Here is a 19,076-nt window from a genome sequence, read left to right as displayed (position 1 = left end):
GGATTGCTCCGGTGGCCGATTCGACGCAGGCAAGACCCATTTGGCAGTTCAAAATATCCAATGCTCGCTTTTTCCAAGTTGACTCCTCGTTGTCGAGATGCTCATGCGCGTGAAGGAGGAAAGAAACGTCGATGCAGTCGGATCTGGAGGGCAAAGAAAGATAGTGTCGGCCTTCCCTTCTAGGTTTAGCGCAGTACCACCAAAGCGAACTGGCCAATCAGATGATGGACAGGCGTATCAAGCAGAATGCACGGATTATTAGGAGGATTATTTATTATCTACATCTGTCGGACATGTCCTTCGGCATACTTTGTGGGGAACAGGAAATGCCTTGGGAAGTGTCGGAGGACACGTACACATGCCCTATCGACAGTATGTACTTGGTCAAGGATCTTCTACATAACTCACCGCCCTCCGGTGCTTTGAGCGTGCCATTGACACAGCCATCCACAAAGAATCATCAGCATGGGAGAAAACGTTGTCGACGAGCGTAGCCTGCTCCTTTCCCGGACTTCGTCCATTGCCTCCAAGGAAGAGGATGTCGCCTTCGATATCTGGCACGACCTTGGTGCGCTCATCCGTCGGACGATTCCCATATGTCTCTCCTTCGCTCTGCAAAACGCAGTACAAGCAATCAGCGCCTTGATAGTCGGCGGCAGTCTGGGCTCCTTCGAGTTGGGAGTCACATCCTTCGGGTTCATGTTCTTCTCCTGCACCGGCACTATGATCGCCATCGGCGGCGCAACAGCACTGGATACATTATGCGGTCAGGCGTTCACATCCCACTCCGTCGCAGACAATCCCAAGATCCTCGGCCTCCTCTTGCAGCAGTGCTTGATTGTATTGCTTGCAATCTTTGGCATCTTCTTTGCGCCGATCTGGGTGTTTTCGGGACACCTTTTCATCGCCCTGGGTCAGCAGCCAGACTTTGCTTTTGCGATAGGCAAGTTTCTGGTCCTCATGTTGCCGTCCGGCGTGCTACAGATTGTGGCCGAGTCGTTGAAGAAGTTTCTGCAGGTTCAGGGCGAAAGCAACATTGTCGGAGTGTCTACTGCCGTGGCCAGCTGCTTCGGGGTTCTAGTCACCTTCGTGCTTGTTCGATGGACGACGCTGCGTCTCTGGGGTGTGCCTTGTGCCTTCTGCATCTACCAATTTGTCACGGTTGTTGCCCTTCTTTGCATCATTTCCAGGAAGCCTGCCGTCAGAAAGACCTGGCGCGGGTCTGTTGTTGGCATCGAGAAGGGGATATTGCGTTTGCTCTTTTATGCCGTCACGGGGATTTTTACTTGTGCCACAGAATGGTGGAGGTGAGTCTGGAACATCTTCTGCTGTTCTCCTTGAGGCTGACCTGTGTCATAGCTTTGAGATACTCGCAATGATGGCTGCAAGGTTGGACCCCAGCTCTATTGGAGCCCAGAGTGTAGGCCTTCAACCCCACGCAGCCAGCCGAGTACTTCTACTAACCTGGTTCGCAGATACTGATGTCTTCCGACCTGCTGCTCACGACCGTCGCACTTGGGATAAGTGTAGCCTCCAGCCACCGCATCGCTGGCTTTCTCGGTGCCGGCAGGAGTCGTGAAGCGCGGAGAGCAGTGGCCACACCATACCTCCTCTCATTCATCATTGGGGCCATCGAATTCGTCGGGATCATGCTTGCCAGAAAGAGCTACGGTCGTATTTTCACCGACGATGAGGCCGTCATCAAAAAGACGGCCCAGGTGCTCCCTCTGATGGCCGGCTTCCAGGTCCTGGATCTTTCCAACGGCGGCGCCAGCGGGATCCTAAGAGGCGCGGGCAAGACTCATTTGGCGGGCGTCTGCAATTTCGTAGCGTATTACGGCGTGGGCTTGACGACGGCGTGGTTCCTGTGCTTTCGCAAGCAGTACGGCGTCTTTGGCTTGTGGGCGGGCATCATCTCAGGGAGCGGCGCTCTTCTCGTCCTGCAGTCTTTTTGCATTCTGACCATTCGGTGGAAGCAGTTGGCTAGAGATGTTTCTAGGTTACATGCCTCATCGGACTAGGATGTGTATACTAGGACGTCTTCCGAGCATGGCTCGAGATATAGAATCAGATCTCCTATTACAGATGAGGGTGGCTTGGAGGATCTGTTTAAGAGGTATTGTCAGCCACCACAGACAGTTCAACAGTGGATGAAAAAGTCCTTGTCATAAGTAGCAGTCATTTTGTGTTTCCGGAAATGTCTTCCAATTGCCCGCGCAAGAATACCTCTCATGTCTCTTCCTCCTCAGAGATTAGTCAAGGATGAGGATTCCAGTTTTGAAAGAGACAGACTCTAAGGGATGTATAATATGAGATGGACAGCTTAAGTGGACATATCAACAATATATCAAGTCCCGTGGCCGACTGATCTCCATCACATCGATTCAGATTCAGATTCCGAATAGGCGCTCATTTGGACGAAATACTTCAGAGAGAGAAGCATACATAAGTAATCCCTATCGCTAGGTCATAATCACCACACGGCTACAATTACCTTCCACAAACACACCAGGCTCATAGACCGAGTCTGTTCCTAACCAACCGGGTAATAAGCTGTGTCTCCAGGTTAGTACAAGTCTCCTGAGTGCTGACTCGGAGGAGAAGTAGGTGATCACATCATGACATACCTCGATAGTAAACTCCGCGGCGACGATGCCCGTGATCTCGGCCTGGTCCAACGAGGGCAGAACCTCAACGACGTCGACGCCCACAATGTTCAGCCCGTCGAGCGCGTCGATGATGATCTGGATGATTTCGCGGGGCGTCCAGCCGCCCGAGGCCGGGCCGGCGGTGCCAGGCACGAAGGCCGGGTCGAGACAGTCGACGTCGAGGGAGACGTAGACGGGCTCTCCAGAAGTGCCGACGACGGCGCGGATCTGGTCGATGACGCCCCACACGCCGTCGCGCTTCAGCATGTCCGCAGCGGGGATGGTGACGAAGCCGACCTCCTCGTCGAGCTCCATGTCCTTCTCGGAATCCAGCGACGAGCGGATCCCCGCGTGCACGTTCCTCGCGCCCAGCAACCCCTCCATCCCCGCCCAGTAGTACGGCGTGCCGTCGGCGAACTGGGCCTGCTTGCTCCCGGCTTTGGCGCCCGCAAACACCTTAGGCGACCACGTGTCGATGTGCGCATCGATGTGGACGGCCGAGACTTTGCCGTGGACGGTGTTCAACGCGCGCAGGATCGGGAGGGAGATGCTGTGGTCGCCGCCCAGAGCGACGATTTGGGGGTGGTGCCTACCGGTCTTTTTTTGGGGAGGGGGGAAATCAACATTACTATTTCTTCGAAAAAGGGGGAAACGCCCCTTTGGGGGTTTTGTAAATAGGTGGCTGGTTTGGGGGATGGGGATACCTTTGAAGACCAGACTCCCCTTTCTGTGGACTTGACCTCCCTCCACAAAAGCCGCTTGTACCACTCCTCCATCTGGGCGAACGCGAGACCGTTGTCGAACGGCGAAATGGGCAAATCCCCACAGTCGACGACCGAGATGTTGTGCTTGTACGGGTTGATTGACTGGCGGTAGTTGTAGTGGCCACTACCTCTCAAGTTTATCAGTCACTTCCCTCATATCCCAACGAGCCCATAAGGGGGTTTGTAGTGAACGTACGCTAGAGAGGCTGCTCGAGAGCCCTGACGCACGGCATTGGGCCCTAGACGCGTGCCGGTCCGGTACGACGTGGCCGTGTCGAAGGGAAATCCTAGGATCAGAATGTCGTCCACCGGTCCCGTCTCCGTCAAGCACTGCACGGAGGGGAGTTTGGCAAACGTGGTGATGCCCGAGAACGCAAAGTTTGCCGACGGCTCGAGGTCATAGTTGTCGTCGTCGGCCGGCTTTCGCAGGCTCGTTTGTCGACTATTGCCGGTGGTGGGAACGGCCAGAGCAGAGGAACAGGCAGTCAGTGCTGCAACGCTGTACAAAAAGGTACTGCGCATCTTGAGGGTGAGGCTAGATATTCGATGTGAAGAATCAAAAGACAACAGCTCTCGACTGAGTCAACGGAACGAGACGCGCCGCATTTTGTAGTCCAGACTCCCTGCGGCGGCCAGTGCGCGGCTGTCCGTGATAGCTTACGCCTACCTTTCCTAGGAAGACCTCAGTATCATAGCATCTAGTCCAGACATGTGGCGGGATTCTGCGAGGCATCTACACCCATAGATAGGCACTCATTGGGTACCCACTTTGCTGTCGTCGATGCAAACCAGCCTAGTGTATTCCTTCCCTTTTAGGATTAGCCTGACTCCCCCAGTGATAGCGTCGCTTCACCGTGAGCACGATCCTTCGTAATCTTCGTATGTCAATATGTCCTTGTACAGTTCCGAGACGGTTGATCAATTGCATAAAGGCAAAAGGTCGTGCTTCTTTTTCCGATACTGTGGTGATCTGGTCGAACCGTGATCGACCCGACTAGCCTCCCCCCTTTCCACTTTTGAGGTCCCGACTTGATTCAAGAGCCCCAGGATGAGCCTCACTTCGTCGACTTGAAGGGAAGTTCAAAGCGGCCTACGTTATGGCGAATAGGCATGCATTTCTGCGACAGAATCTGGGGAATGGTTGTTGCGGCTGGTGAGAAGGATTTCGTGTGTACACACATCTATATGAACACTAGTCCCTACCCCACGTCACTGGCATGGCCGCCTGGTGGCTCTCTGCGAGATCGGCCGTGCTGGTTCCCGTCGACGAGATCAAGACCGGAACATACATGGTAAGTGTATTGAAAAAGAATCTTCGCCTCCCAGTGTGGGACTGCGAGTCCTCAAAGCATCTGGAAACCAGGAAAACCAGGAAACGAACAACTTTTTACACCAATTCACCAACCTCCCTGTCTCTGCGCACCATTCTTGTTACCTTCGCTGTCAGAGGGAATGCTCCGGAGATCCTCAATATGAGCATTGAGGAAATACCCTCGCAGCTGCTCGCTGGTCAGGTCCTTGGCGCCGCTGATGCGTCCTTTGCAGCTCCTGGTCCCGCAATTACATTGGAAGGGCTGGTCCATCTCCCACTCGGTGCTGGGATAGAAGAAGGTCAAGACGTCGCCGGGCTCCACGCCCTTTGGATTCCCATTTTCGTCCCGGCGTGTCGCGACCCTGACCTCGATCACGGGCTCCTCGGAGTGCGGGACCACGTGGAATTCCAGACTCGGCTCGCAGCTGTGGTTGATGTACAGGAAGTCGCAATTCAGCTCGATGTGCTTGTTCTCCGACACCTGGACGCTGGACCAGCGCTTTTTGTCCGCATACGTCAGCGGCGGACTGGTGAGTCGGGCCATCAGTGCTCCAGGCGGGAGAGAGGTGGTGGAGACGCTGTAGGAACTGAAGTCGCCTGGGCGATAGACGACCTTGATGACGGAGGGATGTGTCGGTTCTCGTGAAGGCGCGGCGGCCCTAGAAGAGGCTGCCTCGGAAGTCATGTCTGCGTCTATGGATTTTGAGTGTGTCGACCTGTGTTTGCGACAATCAAGCAAGAAGAGAACAGAGGGTTTGGGTCCTGGGCTGCTATGTCACTTCAAAAATAAAGAGAAAGAGAGAGAGTCTGAGAGAGAGAGCAATGGATTTCGTGGTTCTCTTCTCGGGCTGGCAAGTGGAGAGCACCAAGAGAAGCCGGCCAGAGCATGCGCCTCGGGATGCATAATATGTACCAAGTATTACCCAAGTAACCAAGTCTGTACAAGAAAGAGCCATGAATTTTGCAAACTTTTTCCAACAGCCAGTCATCCAGTCATCCAGTCATCCATCCATCCAGCCAGCCATCGGCCAGCAACAAGAGCAGACTTTGTCCTTGCGCCTCTCAATCAAGATCATGTGCCATTATTGTTGCAGGACAGCTCTCACAGACCGGCCGAGAAAGTCCCCAGCCACAATATCCCGATCCCAAGCGTGCACGGCGTGCTTGTGGCTCAGCTGAATTGAATCGAATGAAATCGGTACCTCGTTTTGCTCACAATTACTACGATCGATCCCTCTCGCGCCTGTCTCGCCTGTCTCGGCCTGCGTCAACCTCGGCGGATTTGCATCATCCACCCCTTGAACCCTCCTCCCTACCTGGGCCGTTTTTATTTCGTTTCGTACCCCACAGTTCCCTCTCTCTTTCTCTCTTTCTAGGAGGTGGGGTTGGTTTTGCCTTTTCTTTGCCCTACGCAACGCCGAATTTGACGGCGTCATCGAGACACTCGCCCAGAAAGTCTGGCGCCTGTCTGGTGAGCTCGATTGTTTGGTTGGTTTCCCCATTCGCGGCCCAGTCGATGTCTGTTTTAGAGGTAGTTGTGTGCCTTTTGTCCGTGGTCCGGACCACAGGAAAAGGGGAGATATGTGCCCGCCTACATTCCATGCCTATGGCAGACTCGTCGTGCCTATGTACCTAGGTACGTACATACATACATAGGCAGACAGAAGCTCTGTGCACTCTGCATTTTCTACAACTGGCTTGATTTGGTTTGGGCCCTGTTTGGATACAGGGCTGGTTGGTACCTGAAGAAAAACCCCGAATCCTCCCGCCCGAAGCAGATTTACTTTGGCAGGCACTTCGGCTAAGCGGGTTCTTTAGGGCTGCGAGAGTGTCCCTGTTCGTCGATTGGCCATCTATTGACTTACTGAGTTATTGACGTAATGTCTCTCTCTCTCTCTCACGCTGCGCAAGTTAATACTCCCTGCCGGTCTGCCTGCGTACCTACCTACCCACCTACGTATTCAGAACAATGAGAAGAAAAGAATCGACATGATTTCTACTACCGAGGCTCACAACATGTACTGTAGGCACTTCTGGGGTATATAATGCCGCACATGACAAAACACCACCTACAATGTCAAGTGTGTCTTGTTGGTTGCGTTGGTGCTGGTATCAGTGTCAATGTGGCCCTAGGCAGTTACATCTTACACCCTCTGTCTACTTGGCTATACCTAGCATCCAGGCACCTATGGACACTACCGAGGCCGACATATATATGTACATAAATACATATATACCACGTCGACCGTATCACCCTTCCCACCGCCCCTCCAGATGACCCCACGACTCGACGAGCGGGTGCCGTTCGCGTAGATCCAGGAATTTCATCTGGTGTTGAGACTCCTTCCACTAAGACGGTATATCCCCAAGGTTGTGACGTTGAAAAAGACTAGACTCGTAACGCCACAACTCCGACCCGGAAACAACTTGTCATTATGCACGTGAACTTTCATCTCTTTACAAAGTCTGCACCAACGTGAACGTGGCCGTCCCATATCCCTGGTCGGTGGCTGCGATGGTCCAGACGTTGTTGAACAGCTGCAACACATCCTGGTCCTCGACCGCGCAGTACAGCTCGTTTGCCGAATCTACGCTACAGGCGACTTTGGAGGGCTCCAGGTCTGAAGCCGCCGCGAGGGCTGGGTTCGACAAGAACAGGTAGTGGAAGTCCACAAACTCGCCGGGCTGATCAAGCACGTAGGTGCTCAGCCCGGGAACCGCAGTCGGGCCGAGCATGCACGTGCCGTCGACATCCTCGACCCAGGAGAACTCGGCCGCGGTCTCGATGGCCGGTTGGTTAAAGACAACGAGGTACTGCCCCCCGACGTATTCTCCTATCCAGGCGTAGTTGTTGTTTGAACTCGATTGGATCACGTAGGTGCCCGTCGGGCAGGCGTTGACGGATCTATTGGGGTTTGTCAGTTTGTGTCAGCTCAAATAGTGGCTCCCTGATGACATGGCCCAGAAAGGAACTTACGTGGTTGTGGTGGTGGTGGTGGTGGTAGTAGAGGTGGTCGGGGTTGTTTCAGAGGTGGTAGTTGAAGTTATGGTAGGAGTGGTGGTCGAAGTTGCGTCAGAGGTTGTGGTAGGAATAGTGGTTGTAGTGGTATCAGACGTGGTTGTGGCAGTGGTTGTCGAGGTAGCATCGGCAGTGGTGCTAGAGATTGTGGTTGTAGACAAGCTCGTGGTGGTAGCAGAAGTCGTGGCAGGAGATTCCATACTGGACAAAGAAGTGGTTGACTCTGTAGAACTCGTGCTCGCGCTCGCGCTAGTGCTGGAAGAAGCAGACGTGGTGGACGAGGATGTAAAAGAGAGGGTCCCACCAACCGTGCCCGAGCTTGTGCTGGAAGCAGTAGACGTGGTAGAGGAGGAGGACGTGAAAGAGATGGTCTCGCCGACCGTGTGCGAACTTGTGCTGCTGCTGGTCTGTGTATAGCCTGGACCAGAGCTCGAGACGGTCGTCGTCTTTGTAGTTCTCGAGGACACCGATCCGGGCCAAGGACCTGCAGTCGAAGTCCGGCGCGACGAGGTTGTCCCACGGACGAGGGGGCTCGACGATGCCGATGCCGCCCAATCCGCCCAGCCGCCCGTAGGAACCGGATTGAGGTTCTTCACCGGTGTGCTCGTCTCGCAGGGGCACACGTAGTGCGTGTTGGTGTGTGTGATGGTCACAACTTCGTCGCCATTAGCAGCATGCCAGGACTGTGCGGCAGAAGAAACCCGCACAGCCACGATTGCAAAAAGACATAAAGAGCGGACGAAGAGCATCTTGACGAATAAATAGATGCCTTCAAAGAAGATGCAGTCAACCGTTCAGCGAGTTGAACGCCTGAATCGAAGAAACTGGAGAAGGAGAATCGAAGCTGGGCAGACCGGGGGGAAAGTCCTCCATGTTCAAGGATGGTTTATTTTCCCTTCTTGCTTCGTTTCGCATCTTGATAGTGCAATCTGCCATTCTTGCCTGAGCGACACAACATGGGCTTAATTCAGCTCACCGGCGTGAAAGTCAACATGGTGGCGTTGAAGATCCGAAGAACGTCACAGCCAAAACCGAGTCGACACGATGTTCGGGGATGGGAACTGTAGACCACGAGGAGGTGATAGGGTTTTACAAGTTAAGTGTGAGAGACATTTCTGCGACGCTCAAGTTTCGATTCATCATGGCTATGGTATCGCCATCATGACCGCGACGTGTTTTGTTGTGACTTTGATATCCGCCAAGACCGAGGAAAGAAAAGAGGCGTTGAGTTTAGTGTCTTCGGCAACCCCAAATGAGTAATGACGAGTCCCCTAACGGGATGCATGACTCGAACAAGAACAATCCAGGCGGCCAAGGCAGGCAAGGCAGGCAAGGCAGGTAAGGCAGGCAATCACTTCCGATGTCCATCCCATTTCAAGCCCCGAACCCAACACCACACCATCTACATCTCAAACCTCCACCGTCAGCTCCTTTTACCGCTACACTGTCAATTCCAAATCTACCCTGAAAAAAAGTGTATAGGAAACCATGTCTCTGACCGTCCACCACCTGCACATCTCGCAATCCGAGCGCATCGTCTGGCTATGCGAGGAACTCGGCATCGCGTACACGCTCAAGACGTACACGCGGGACCCGATTCTCGCACCCGCGGCGCTGGCGGGGCTAACACCCCAGAAGTCCGCGCCGGTGATGACGACGACGAACCGTGTCACAGGCAAAGAATTCAACATGGCCGAATCCGGGGCGATCGCGGCGTACATTGACGGGGTGTTTGGCGGCGGGGCGCTGTCGCTGGAGGCCGCGCACGAGAACTACGCCGATTTCTTGTTCTGGTTCCACTACGCAAACGCGACGCTGGGCTCGGCCTTCTTCCGCGTCATGAGCGCCGCGTGGCTCCAGCCGGCCCCGGACAACGCCTTCGCCAAGTCCATCCCCGCCAACGTCCACAAGCACCTCGCCGCCGTCGAGGCCCGGCTCGCCACCACGGGCGCCTTTCTCGCCGGCGACCAGTTCACCCTCGCCGACATCATGACCGTCTGGACTCTCACCACCGGCCGCCAGTGGACCCCGACCGATCTGTCGCCCTACCCGGCCATCCTGGCCTATCTGCAGCGCATCGCGACCAGGGAGGCGTACCAGCGGGCCATGGACAAGGCTGAGCCCGGCTTGAACTGGAGACAGGGTCTGACGGCGGAGGGACCCGAGTTGTTCCCGCCGTATATACAGATGCTGGGACAGATGGGGATCGATATCGCCAAGTTGAAGATTTGAGTTTGTGGGCGGAATGGTGCAAGGGTGGGGGGAGGGGAGATAAAACTGTATCACTACCCACCATTCATGTAACGTGGCACTTCCACAAGAAGACGGGACGAGGGCGACAGCACGCGGAAAGGGACTCGCCGGGTAACTGACCCTCCGTCGAGCAAAAAGTAAAGAGGAGCAGTGAGGAGGAATCTCTGCTCACTTCCATCTATGATAGATCATTCTACTCTAGCACCCCATGGCATTGATAGTTTTTCGGCCAAACTCAGCTGCCCTCTGCTTCGTGTCTAAATCATGGTTAATGTCAACGGACGAGCCGATGCCTCAACAAAAGGACGCGTTTGCTGCAGTCATGGTGTTCCTGGAACTGAAGAGTGTCCACGGCTCCACCACTCCTTCACTGGAACCTGCTCTGCACGCGGAAACACATCATCCCCCAAAAATCGTCTTCAAGAGGTGCTTCGAAGCCTCCTCCCGGCCTGGACTCTCCAGCATCCTATACACGCGATTGCCACTCCTGTTACCCAGCCAGTTGCCGCGGTCATGAGGCACCTCGCCGTCCGAGTTCCGCCTACGTCGGGCTCGTTTGTCGCCCACCGTCATGCCTCGAGTCCACTGGCCGGCAGTCTCGACTCGAATATCCTCGGGGCTGCGCGCGCTCGCTTTCCACAATGGGTCGTCGTGCGTCAGCACGTACCAGATACAAAGCGGATCGTGTAGCGCCAGTGCAGCGCCTTCGCCCTCATGGCCGATGTGCAGCCGTTCCATCTTGTCGAGCATAGGCGTCATGAACGCCGTCATCCACGCCGCAAGAGGTGAACCGGCCTCGAGATGAGGCTTGGCAAACGTGTTGAACTCGCCACGGCTCAGCATATGGTATTCCGTGATGTCCAGGCTCATGAGTGTGAGCTGCAGCTGCTTGGACAGCCGCGGAGGGTATTGGGGGAGGTGAAAGCTGCGTTCGCCTTCCGTGGCGACGGGCATGGTGCTCGCTGGGATGGGCGATGACAGTGCATAAACCCTAGCAGCAGCGTAGGGGTCGGCATAGACGTTGAATTCCGATACAGGCGTGACATTGCCGATGCCATCAACTGTGCCACCCATGGTGATGACTTCTTTACACCTCAAAAAGGTCTCTGGGTCTTCTGCCGCGGCCAGAGCAAAGTTCGTGAGCGGGCCGATAGCGATCAAGGTGATAGTATCCGGCTCATTTTCCCGTAGAAGGCGGAGAATTTCCTTGTGTGCAGGCTCGAGGGAAGGGATGAATGCATTGGTGTCTTCCTTGAGATCGACTTCGGGCTTGGCCTTCTCGGTGATGAAACTGTCTGGGGGAGGTTGCTCGAACAGCCTATTCCAACTCTCCTCGGGTGAGAAATGGGGATGGCTGGTATGCGTCCCGGCCAATCCGTCAGTCCCATGAAAATAGTCGGCGCTCTCGATGCGATCTTGTAAAGGTTCGTCGGCGCCAATGGCCACGATCGGCTTGAATTCGGTGAGACCGTCGAACCCCACTGGTTTGCCCTGCTGCTCACGCCATGCGATTTCCTTCTCCAGGATGTGGAAAATGGCCACGACATTTCGTAGACAGGAGCGCACGTCGACGTTGCCAAAGGTGATTGAGATCAGTAGCACTTCGAGGTCGTCGGCGCTGGCGGCGAGGGCAAGCAAGATGGCCAAGACGTCGTCGACGCCCGGATCGGTGTCGATGATGATGCGATTTTTGGGCGCCATAATGTTGTGTTTGTGTTGTAGAGCCTCACGTCAGACGCAGTCGCACTGGGAGGGGGATCTGCCTGCTGATCTGGATTGGATAAGGCTGGCCTAGTGACAGCGAGGGGCAAGTCGAGGTGTGAAAGAGAAAGGCAGAGGTGAGCCAAGGTCTAGTGCACGCCTAGTTACTCGCTGTGGCCACGGGGCAAACAATTTCGTCTGCACCCAGAATATATTTTGTGAGATGGTGGTGTCTTTCTTACTCGTTGGTGGGATGAATCAGAGACGCAGAGACGCAGCGATGCAACCCTGAACCCCTTCGGCCATTTCCGGTTAACGCCGCTTCGGCCCACCTGCCTTGTTTCTGCTTGGGACGCCCTTGTTCTCGTCTCAAGTCTCCCAGAGTCTCTCTCTATCGTTGTCGAGGACTCTATCTCATCCTTCGTTTCATTCACAACAAAGTCGACTTTATATTAATAGTGCTAATGATGCATCTTTCCTGCACAACTCGGCTCTTATTCGTGCCGATGTCGCTGAGCTGTGGCTTAGCACTAGTTTCACTCGTCAAAGGGATGAGGCTTTCAGCTCGAGATCCCCACAAGCTGATGGTTCCAGATGCGTCCATTGGCTAGCCCTTGCCTTGGTCAAAGGCACCATTTGATGCTTCTCGTCGGCCAAGGAAACCGTCGCTCGACGTCGTCCATTTGGGTTGTTGTCCCAGGCGACATCGTGAATTGGTGCAAAGAGGCGTCGTCTTGGCTTTCCTACCAATCTGCCTTGCAGCCTCATTCCTTGGCTTACCATGATGATTTATTGAGGTCGGATAACACCATGCTGTTCTTTTGAAATAAAGGCCGTAGGAGGGTGGGCCGAATCATCTCTTTATCCGTCCCTCGAAGTCTTCAGCATGGCACCTAAACAGACTGGAAAACGGAGGACTCCATATCTATCAATCCTCACCACTTTTGGGAGTGCTATTTGCTTGATACTGATGGGAATAAACACCATCTGTGGCGAGCCAGATCCCAAGGATTCCCTTCGTCGTCAATTTGCCATAGGTTCCAATCTACAGATTCAAGCATGGACCGCTATACTTGGGCTGATAGTGTCAGGGCTCTCTTTCAGCCTCCTAGCCTCGGTCCAACATCTCTATGACTGTGTCTGCTCCAGGTTGGCAACTGCCAAAGGGTCAAGAGGTCTTCCTTATGCAAAGTACCTGAATACCCTCCCTCACGCTCCGGTTCTTCTGGGTATCAGGCAAGGCTTTGCATGGTATGTGATGACTTTTTGGTTGGCCTCCGCCATGATAGCTCTGTGGACGATCGGCTACAAGTTCAGCATCATTCAAGTCGAGGGCCAAGTACGCGAACAGGTTTCCGAAGACCTCATATCATTGAGAATTCCTCCCGCTCATTGTCTCGACGAGAGCACCGGCGTAAGCGAGTGGTTTGACGACAGGGTTTCGTATCAGCCTCTGGTACCTGGAGAATACTTTGTGTACCAAGACCCCGTGGAGATCTTGACGAACAAAGCTTTCATCCATCGACTCTCAGGAGACCCAGAAGAAGACGCAGATCGTATGGGTACGGGGCAAATTATCATGGTCGGATCAGCCACGTGTGCAAGCACCCTCTTCAACGGGGCAGATTCCGGTATACTGTACACCTCTGAGAACGTCCTGGTCGCTGAAGTGGTCGACAGCGTGATTGAACCAGGTCGTAATTTCACCATTCATGACATATATTGGCAAACCTTGGAGCCGGACGTGACAAACAACGTTCAGTTCAAGATACAGTCTCCAGGGGCAATTACAATTCGTCGAGCTGGACTTGTCGTCGGCCAGGGAGCAGATCCAGATCTCCTCGGCACTGCTTCCATCGAACAAGAACAAGAAATTCGTGTTTACCGACATCGGTTCATCGTTGCACGTCGCGTGGTTGACGGAACTTGCCAGAATATCTTGCCGGATCAAACGGGATACCTCGTGGATGGCCGCGTCTCGAAAGATCCGCCCTCGGGGCCACAGCGACTGGTTGAAACCTACTACGATGACGGGACAAGTTATTCGGTCGGACCCATTCTTCAGACGGGCTGCTTCAGTGGATCGCTATCATTCCAGAGCTCTTATGTGAATAGAAAAGTCAAGTCTATCATTGTGCGGGCAAACATGGCGGTCTGGGGAACAGATATCGAAACTATACGTCAAGATCAGTCTCGCCAGGTTGAGTCTCTGGGCCACAATTTCTATCGATCAGACCGCATCACCGGAATCAAGCGGCTCTCCAGTAAAGATCCGACGAGATACCCTCTGTTTGAGGGAACCAGGCTGATTGCAGGTCGCGGTGGCTATATCCAGGCGGCCTGTGTAGAAATTGGTTTGGGGGTTGTCTTCATCATTATCGGTCTGGTACGGTGGTACATTGGCCCACCTGAGTTGACGTCGTGGGCAGGACAGCACGTGTCGGTATTCTGCAACACAATTCTCGCTCCAAGCGGTGGTGTTGGGGGGGAAGTGCAAGACTGTAGGCCTGGTGGACCTTTACATCTGGCATGCGACACAACCCACGACAGTGGATATTCGTCTGCCACGACACCTCTTGCTCAGAATGGACTTTCGCTCTCGCTCGTCAACGACCTCCGTAACGCTTGCTCCACAGGCTATGAGCCAGCGCCTATCAAAGGTGTTGGCAAGACATGGAATTTGATTTTGGACAAAGAGACTACAGACCAAGGACACGACAGATTCTTCTTTACCAAGGCAGAATGAGTTATCCTTGAGAAGAACATGGCTCCTCCTGCTCATGATTATCTTTTCCCTGCCTGTTCCGAAGATAATATGGGGGGAGTGGAGCGGTCGACACGGATCTTTTCTGACCCTTGTTCCAGCCTTCTTCGACATCTGCAGAGGGAGGGAGTTGTTCTGGGTTCCGGGTTCCAGACTTGATGCTCCCAGAAACTGAGGTTGATATCTCGGCCAGGAAGAAAGCCTCCTTCACGGCTTTTTCCAATACATTGTAAGCACAGAGACCAACCAGCAAGACACAGCAAATGCCAATGCAATGCTGGTGAGAATCACCTCCTACACCATAATCAGTTCGATTAGCTTGGGTACTGACTCGTCGTTGCACTCCTATCCAGAGGGGTAGCTACCCACCTTGACATCTTTCCTAGTCATGGTGTACGAATTGAAAATCTGGCACAAGAGACCGATGAGAAACAAGGTGATGCTGAGGTTGAGCAGCATCACGGGCATCTGCCACGCCAGGACCTGGATTCGGCGCGGTCGCGAACGCCCCGGATCTTGCGTGTTGTACCCCAACAACCGCGCCAGTTCGTCGAGGCCTTCGTCGCTGGTGGTCAGGCGATAGACGGCGATGCTCTGCGCGGTCGCGATGAAGATGGACGTCAAGACCAGGATGAGGCCCCCGAACCAGATCCCCAGGACATACGGGATCAAGTTGACCGTCTGCCATCCGATGGCACTGGCAAATGCACTGGTGACGAGTGCGCTCTACTTTTTTGGAGGTTTGTTTAGATGCTGCCCATATTGGAAGGCCCTTTATTAAGGATGAGGTACGTGCTCGACGATTTTCATGCCCACAGGGTCCTGAACTGACTGTATAGGGAATACAGAGTGTATGAGAGGTACAAATGCACATACCGTCAACCCCACGTAATTCAGCTCCGCCAGCTTCGACTCTCTCCAATATCGGGTGAGTTGTCGTCGCTCGTCGTCTTTTGCCGCCGTCACGAGCTTCTGGATCGGGTCCAGGGTCATGTTCTTCTGCCATGGGAGGATCCACGGCAGACACATGCCACCAGACCGAGTCATTCTGGGTGATTTACGAGAGATATGGGCCGGAGGACTCTCTTTTTCAGCGGCACGACGGGTCTAGTCCATGGTGGTGATTGTATGTGAATGTATTTGGCCTGCGAACTTGAATCACTGGAAATGGAGAAAAGAGAAAAGGAGCTCTGGAATAAAACTGGGAAAATCAGGCACGCCAGGGCATCATTCATGTGTGTACCTGCCACCCAGCCAACCAACCAACCATGGGTCCTACATCTCTCGTAGCTTGTCTGCCTGCTAAGCGAAGTGGCTTTCAGGCCGTCCTGGCAACGACCACCACCAACACCGCTACTGCATACATACCCTGCAAACCCTGCCTACCCTGCCTACTCTGCCGTGCTGCGCTGTGCCGTCCCGCATCTGCATGGCGCTTTCAGCCTCAGCCTCATCGCTGGGAAAATTGCACCGTTATCTGAGAATTGAGTGAGTGAGTGACACAGGTCCCCGTATCCAACCCGTCAGGGCGCAGGATGTCTAACAATAGCGTCGAAAATCTGCACGCTTTCAAGCCCTCCCGCCGCCACTACTACTCAACAGCATCACGCATCGCCGCAGCGACGGGATGGGTAGAAACCCTCTTTCCTCGTATTCTCGTAGGACCAAGACATTGTCCCTGTCCCTGTCCCTCTCCTTGACCTTGACCTTGACCATGTCCATGGACCCAATGGAATCTCTTCGATAGAGGTTCCCTAATTATACCTCGTCCACCTCTCCTCGTTACTCGCTACTCGCTACACGGTCCTAGCCTGGCCCGCCCGCCCCGTGTCGTCTAAGACACTCAAGACATGGCAAGATGGATGAGTGAGTCTCCAGCCTTATGACAGTCAGACATAATCACACACACTCGCTCGCTCGCTCGCTCAACACATGCTGGGGAAATACCCTTCCTACTGCTACCTCATACCCGGTACTACCCAGCAGTGCCTAACATGAGATAGAGCCAAGTAGCCGACACATGCACCGCCACGAAGGCCAAAGGACAAGGTAGAACATACAAAGCAACGAGTTGCCGGGAAACTACTAAGCTGAGCCGGGAGGTTTCTTTCTAGGCTGTAACGAGCATACCTATCTATACTCATACCCATACCCATCTTATACCCACTTGTTTCGACGTGACGGAGGAGAAAAACACAGCGTGATGGCTTGATTTTCATTCAGCCTTACGGCTCACCAACCCAAATCAAGGCTCTCGAGACTCTCTAGGCTGCCCATCCTATCAAGCTACGACTTTATCAATTTCTAGTTCTTGGTCGACTTGACTCCCGAGATTCTCTGCGAAAGATTTGTCTTGTCGGCATACATTGGCTGGCTGGAGGATGATGTCTCTCCTCTCCGCCCTAGGCTGGGCCCCGCAGGTCTTGTGCGTCACCCTCGTCGGAGCCGCCGTGGGCGTGAAAGCGATCCGGACCGTGGCCCCGGACGTGCTGTACACGGGGATTGGGCCATTCCTGCAAAGGCTGGCACAGAGCCGGGCCCTCGTCCCCGCCAGATGGATCTACACGGGCGTCCAGGTCGCGGCATATCTCGTGGTGACCGCGTACCGGACCATCATCCATCCCGTCGTCAAATGGCCGGCGCGCATACTCCTGTTCCCGCTACGGTGGCTGTTCGAAGCGTTCCAGACCACCGCGCTCATTGTGGTGGGAAACATCCTGAACCTGGTCCCGACCAAGTGGGTGTACGCGGTCGGCAATTGGCTGTTCGAAAGCAATGGCGTGTTTGAAAACCACAGGCTTGGCGTCTGCCTTGCCCATTCCCTCTTTCCGTGCATCAACAATGGTCCGGCAAAGGTCCTATTCAGCTTGTCGGACCACATCGCCCGTGCGGCCGAGGTGGCTCGCAAAGACGACGTGAAGCGATCCATTTTGGAACGGTACGAAAAAGCCGGGTTGAGCGGGGCGGATTGTTCCACCAGGAGCAGGGATCGCGTTTGTCAGCGCATCGAACAAGCCAGGCGTGCCCTTCTCGACGCCAACGCAGATTTGCGAGCACTGTTGACATTAGCAACGCCTGATTTGAGGACGACTTATCTCCAAGGACGTGCGCAGACGAAGAGGAAGGTCAACAACCCGTGGCGGGTCCAGAAACAAAGACTGAGAACAAAGACGTTTCAGATGCCAGGCCTGGTCGCATTGATGCTCCACTACACCAGACTTGTAAAGAGCACCGCGTGGGACAGGTGTAGCATTTTCCTCATCTCAACATCCATTGGGGCCATGGGCTCTTTCGGGGTTGATGGTGCAGAAACCAGAAATCCGGACGAGTCGATATATTCAGAAGGCATAAAAGAGTTGCTGAGCAAGAACATCTTTCGACACTGGATCATCGATATTCCTGACCGAGCAACCGCGTGGCACCTGCACCGGGGCGAAGGCAGTGCTCAGATCAGCATCGAGAGCGCGACCTCTGCTGGGGAACTGAACACAACTGCAGCGGGAGTACAGCTAACAGACGAGCAGATGACAGTCGCAGGTCACACATTTGTCAGTAACGAATACATCAACAAAGTGATGGCACTTGAGCGTAAGTTTCACCCGGGTGAGAGAAGCAAAAGTCGAGAGGCGACAGGCTAACATACCGAAGAAGAAAGACGACGTCTCGCCGGAGATGATGCAGAGGTGTATGAGATTTTCTTCAACAACTGTCAAACTCTCTGGACCAACGGAATGCTGGACCTGCTGATGTGCAAATGTGCCGAGACCGATCGTGAAAGACACCGTCTATGGTCCATTGAAGAGGCCATGCCGGATAGGGATTGGCACACCTCCGTCGCCGAACTTGGGATGTCCTTCCTCATAGCCCTTGGGAGACGCGGCTATCTTCCAATGGGGCACTGGGTGCGCTGGGTGTCGAATCTCGTGTGCGTCCTTCAAGAGCTCAACTACTATGCTTTTGGACCGGCACTGTATGGGCTTGACCTGACGTTCGGCTCAAGTCGCCTGAGAGTCTTCTCTCTCCTTGCCATGCTCATCCTTCACCCGATATTCATTTACAAGTACCACGGCACTCTCACACCGAGTCCGTTTGAATGGGCTGATCTGGGAGTCGGGCTCATCGCTGGGTTCTGGGTCCGTTCGATCCGAAAGAGAACCCTACGACAGACACCGGTTCAACCTCGTGGAGAGATATGTTGGTCCGGGTACTTTTCTCAGTTGTATGAGAAGAGTGAAAATGGCGAGATTGAAGGGGCGGAATTGGACCAGGCTGTGATGGAATTTTTGGGGTCAGACTATCCGTGAAATCAAGGACAATGGCTTGATGGGAAGGAAGTTTGTCCGGATTAGAGCCCGACCTTGGCCAAGCCGCTAGAGCTTTTAGCGCAGAAGACGTCCAGATCAGGTTAGCACTATTAATAGTATATCTCCAGGATACAAGGACCCGAGACTCTTCACGTTCAGACACGCACGGTAGCCCTTCGAGACATGTCCCTGGTCAAGGCCACATCCAGAAACAGTGCCAAGAGGAGATCTAGTTGCTTGACTTTCAGATGATTGCTTTTCTCTCTAAATCGGTCCATCCCGGACAGATCTTTAGTCCAGAATGCAGGCAG

General features: G+C 54.1%; 9 protein-coding genes across 9 annotated transcripts; 4 read left to right on the top strand and 5 right to left on the bottom strand.

The window, feature by feature from the left end:
• Positions 1–465: 465 nt before the first annotated feature.
• On the top strand, positions 466–2,021 carry AYO20_07769 (hypothetical protein; the record flags this gene model as incomplete). Its single annotated transcript, XM_022646053.1, has 3 exons — positions 466–1,307; positions 1,360–1,420; positions 1,476–2,021. 3 exons carry the CDS (start codon positions 466–468, stop codon positions 2,019–2,021), a joined length of 1,449 nt encoding a protein of 482 aa, XP_022497992.1.
• A 493-nt stretch (positions 2,022–2,514) lies between these two features.
• Positions 2,515–3,934, bottom strand: AYO20_07768 (hypothetical protein; the record flags this gene model as incomplete). Its single annotated transcript, XM_022646052.1, has 4 exons — positions 2,515–2,553; positions 2,628–3,237; positions 3,414–3,536; positions 3,609–3,934. 4 exons carry the CDS (start codon positions 3,932–3,934, stop codon positions 2,515–2,517), a joined length of 1,098 nt encoding a protein of 365 aa, XP_022497991.1.
• An 875-nt stretch (positions 3,935–4,809) lies between these two features.
• On the bottom strand, positions 4,810–5,409 carry AYO20_07767 (hypothetical protein; the record flags this gene model as incomplete). Its single annotated transcript, XM_022646051.1, has 1 exon — positions 4,810–5,409. The coding sequence occupies one exon, from the start codon at positions 5,407–5,409 to the stop codon at positions 4,810–4,812; it is 600 nt and encodes a 199-aa protein (XP_022497990.1).
• A 1,772-nt stretch (positions 5,410–7,181) lies between these two features.
• AYO20_07766 (hypothetical protein) lies at positions 7,182–8,492 on the bottom strand (the record flags this gene model as incomplete). The annotated part of the gene is made up of 2 exons (XM_022646050.1): positions 7,182–7,629; positions 7,702–8,492. 2 exons carry the CDS (start codon positions 8,490–8,492, stop codon positions 7,182–7,184), a joined length of 1,239 nt encoding a protein of 412 aa, XP_022497989.1.
• A 739-nt stretch (positions 8,493–9,231) lies between these two features.
• On the top strand, positions 9,232–9,975 carry AYO20_07765 (hypothetical protein; the record flags this gene model as incomplete). Its single annotated transcript, XM_022646049.1, has 1 exon — positions 9,232–9,975. The coding sequence occupies one exon, from the start codon at positions 9,232–9,234 to the stop codon at positions 9,973–9,975; it is 744 nt and encodes a 247-aa protein (XP_022497988.1).
• A 420-nt stretch (positions 9,976–10,395) lies between these two features.
• AYO20_07764 (hypothetical protein) lies at positions 10,396–11,697 on the bottom strand (the record flags this gene model as incomplete). Its single annotated transcript, XM_022646048.1, has 1 exon — positions 10,396–11,697. One exon carries the CDS (start codon positions 11,695–11,697, stop codon positions 10,396–10,398), a length of 1,302 nt encoding a protein of 433 aa, XP_022497987.1.
• Positions 11,698–12,979: 1,282 nt separating this feature from the next.
• On the top strand, positions 12,980–14,443 carry AYO20_07763 (hypothetical protein; the record flags this gene model as incomplete). The annotated part of the gene is made up of 1 exon (XM_022646047.1): positions 12,980–14,443. The coding sequence occupies one exon, from the start codon at positions 12,980–12,982 to the stop codon at positions 14,441–14,443; it is 1,464 nt and encodes a 487-aa protein (XP_022497986.1).
• A 363-nt stretch (positions 14,444–14,806) lies between these two features.
• AYO20_07762 (hypothetical protein) lies at positions 14,807–15,508 on the bottom strand (the record flags this gene model as incomplete). The annotated part of the gene is made up of 3 exons (XM_022646046.1): positions 14,807–15,187; positions 15,254–15,292; positions 15,338–15,508. The coding sequence occupies 3 exons, from the start codon at positions 15,506–15,508 to the stop codon at positions 14,807–14,809; spliced, it is 591 nt and encodes a 196-aa protein (XP_022497985.1).
• A 1,337-nt stretch (positions 15,509–16,845) lies between these two features.
• AYO20_07761 (hypothetical protein) lies at positions 16,846–18,765 on the top strand (the record flags this gene model as incomplete). The annotated part of the gene is made up of 2 exons (XM_022646045.1): positions 16,846–18,049; positions 18,110–18,765. 2 exons carry the CDS (start codon positions 16,846–16,848, stop codon positions 18,763–18,765), a joined length of 1,860 nt encoding a protein of 619 aa, XP_022497984.1.
• Between the last annotated feature and the right edge of the window lie 311 nt (positions 18,766–19,076).

This window comes from Fonsecaea nubica (genome assembly GCF_001646965.1).
Source record: "Fonsecaea nubica strain CBS 269.64 chromosome Unknown Scaff56, whole genome shotgun sequence".
NCBI lineage: Eukaryota > Fungi > Ascomycota > Eurotiomycetes > Chaetothyriales > Herpotrichiellaceae > Fonsecaea > Fonsecaea nubica.
This window is presented reverse-complemented; position numbering and strand designations above follow the sequence as displayed.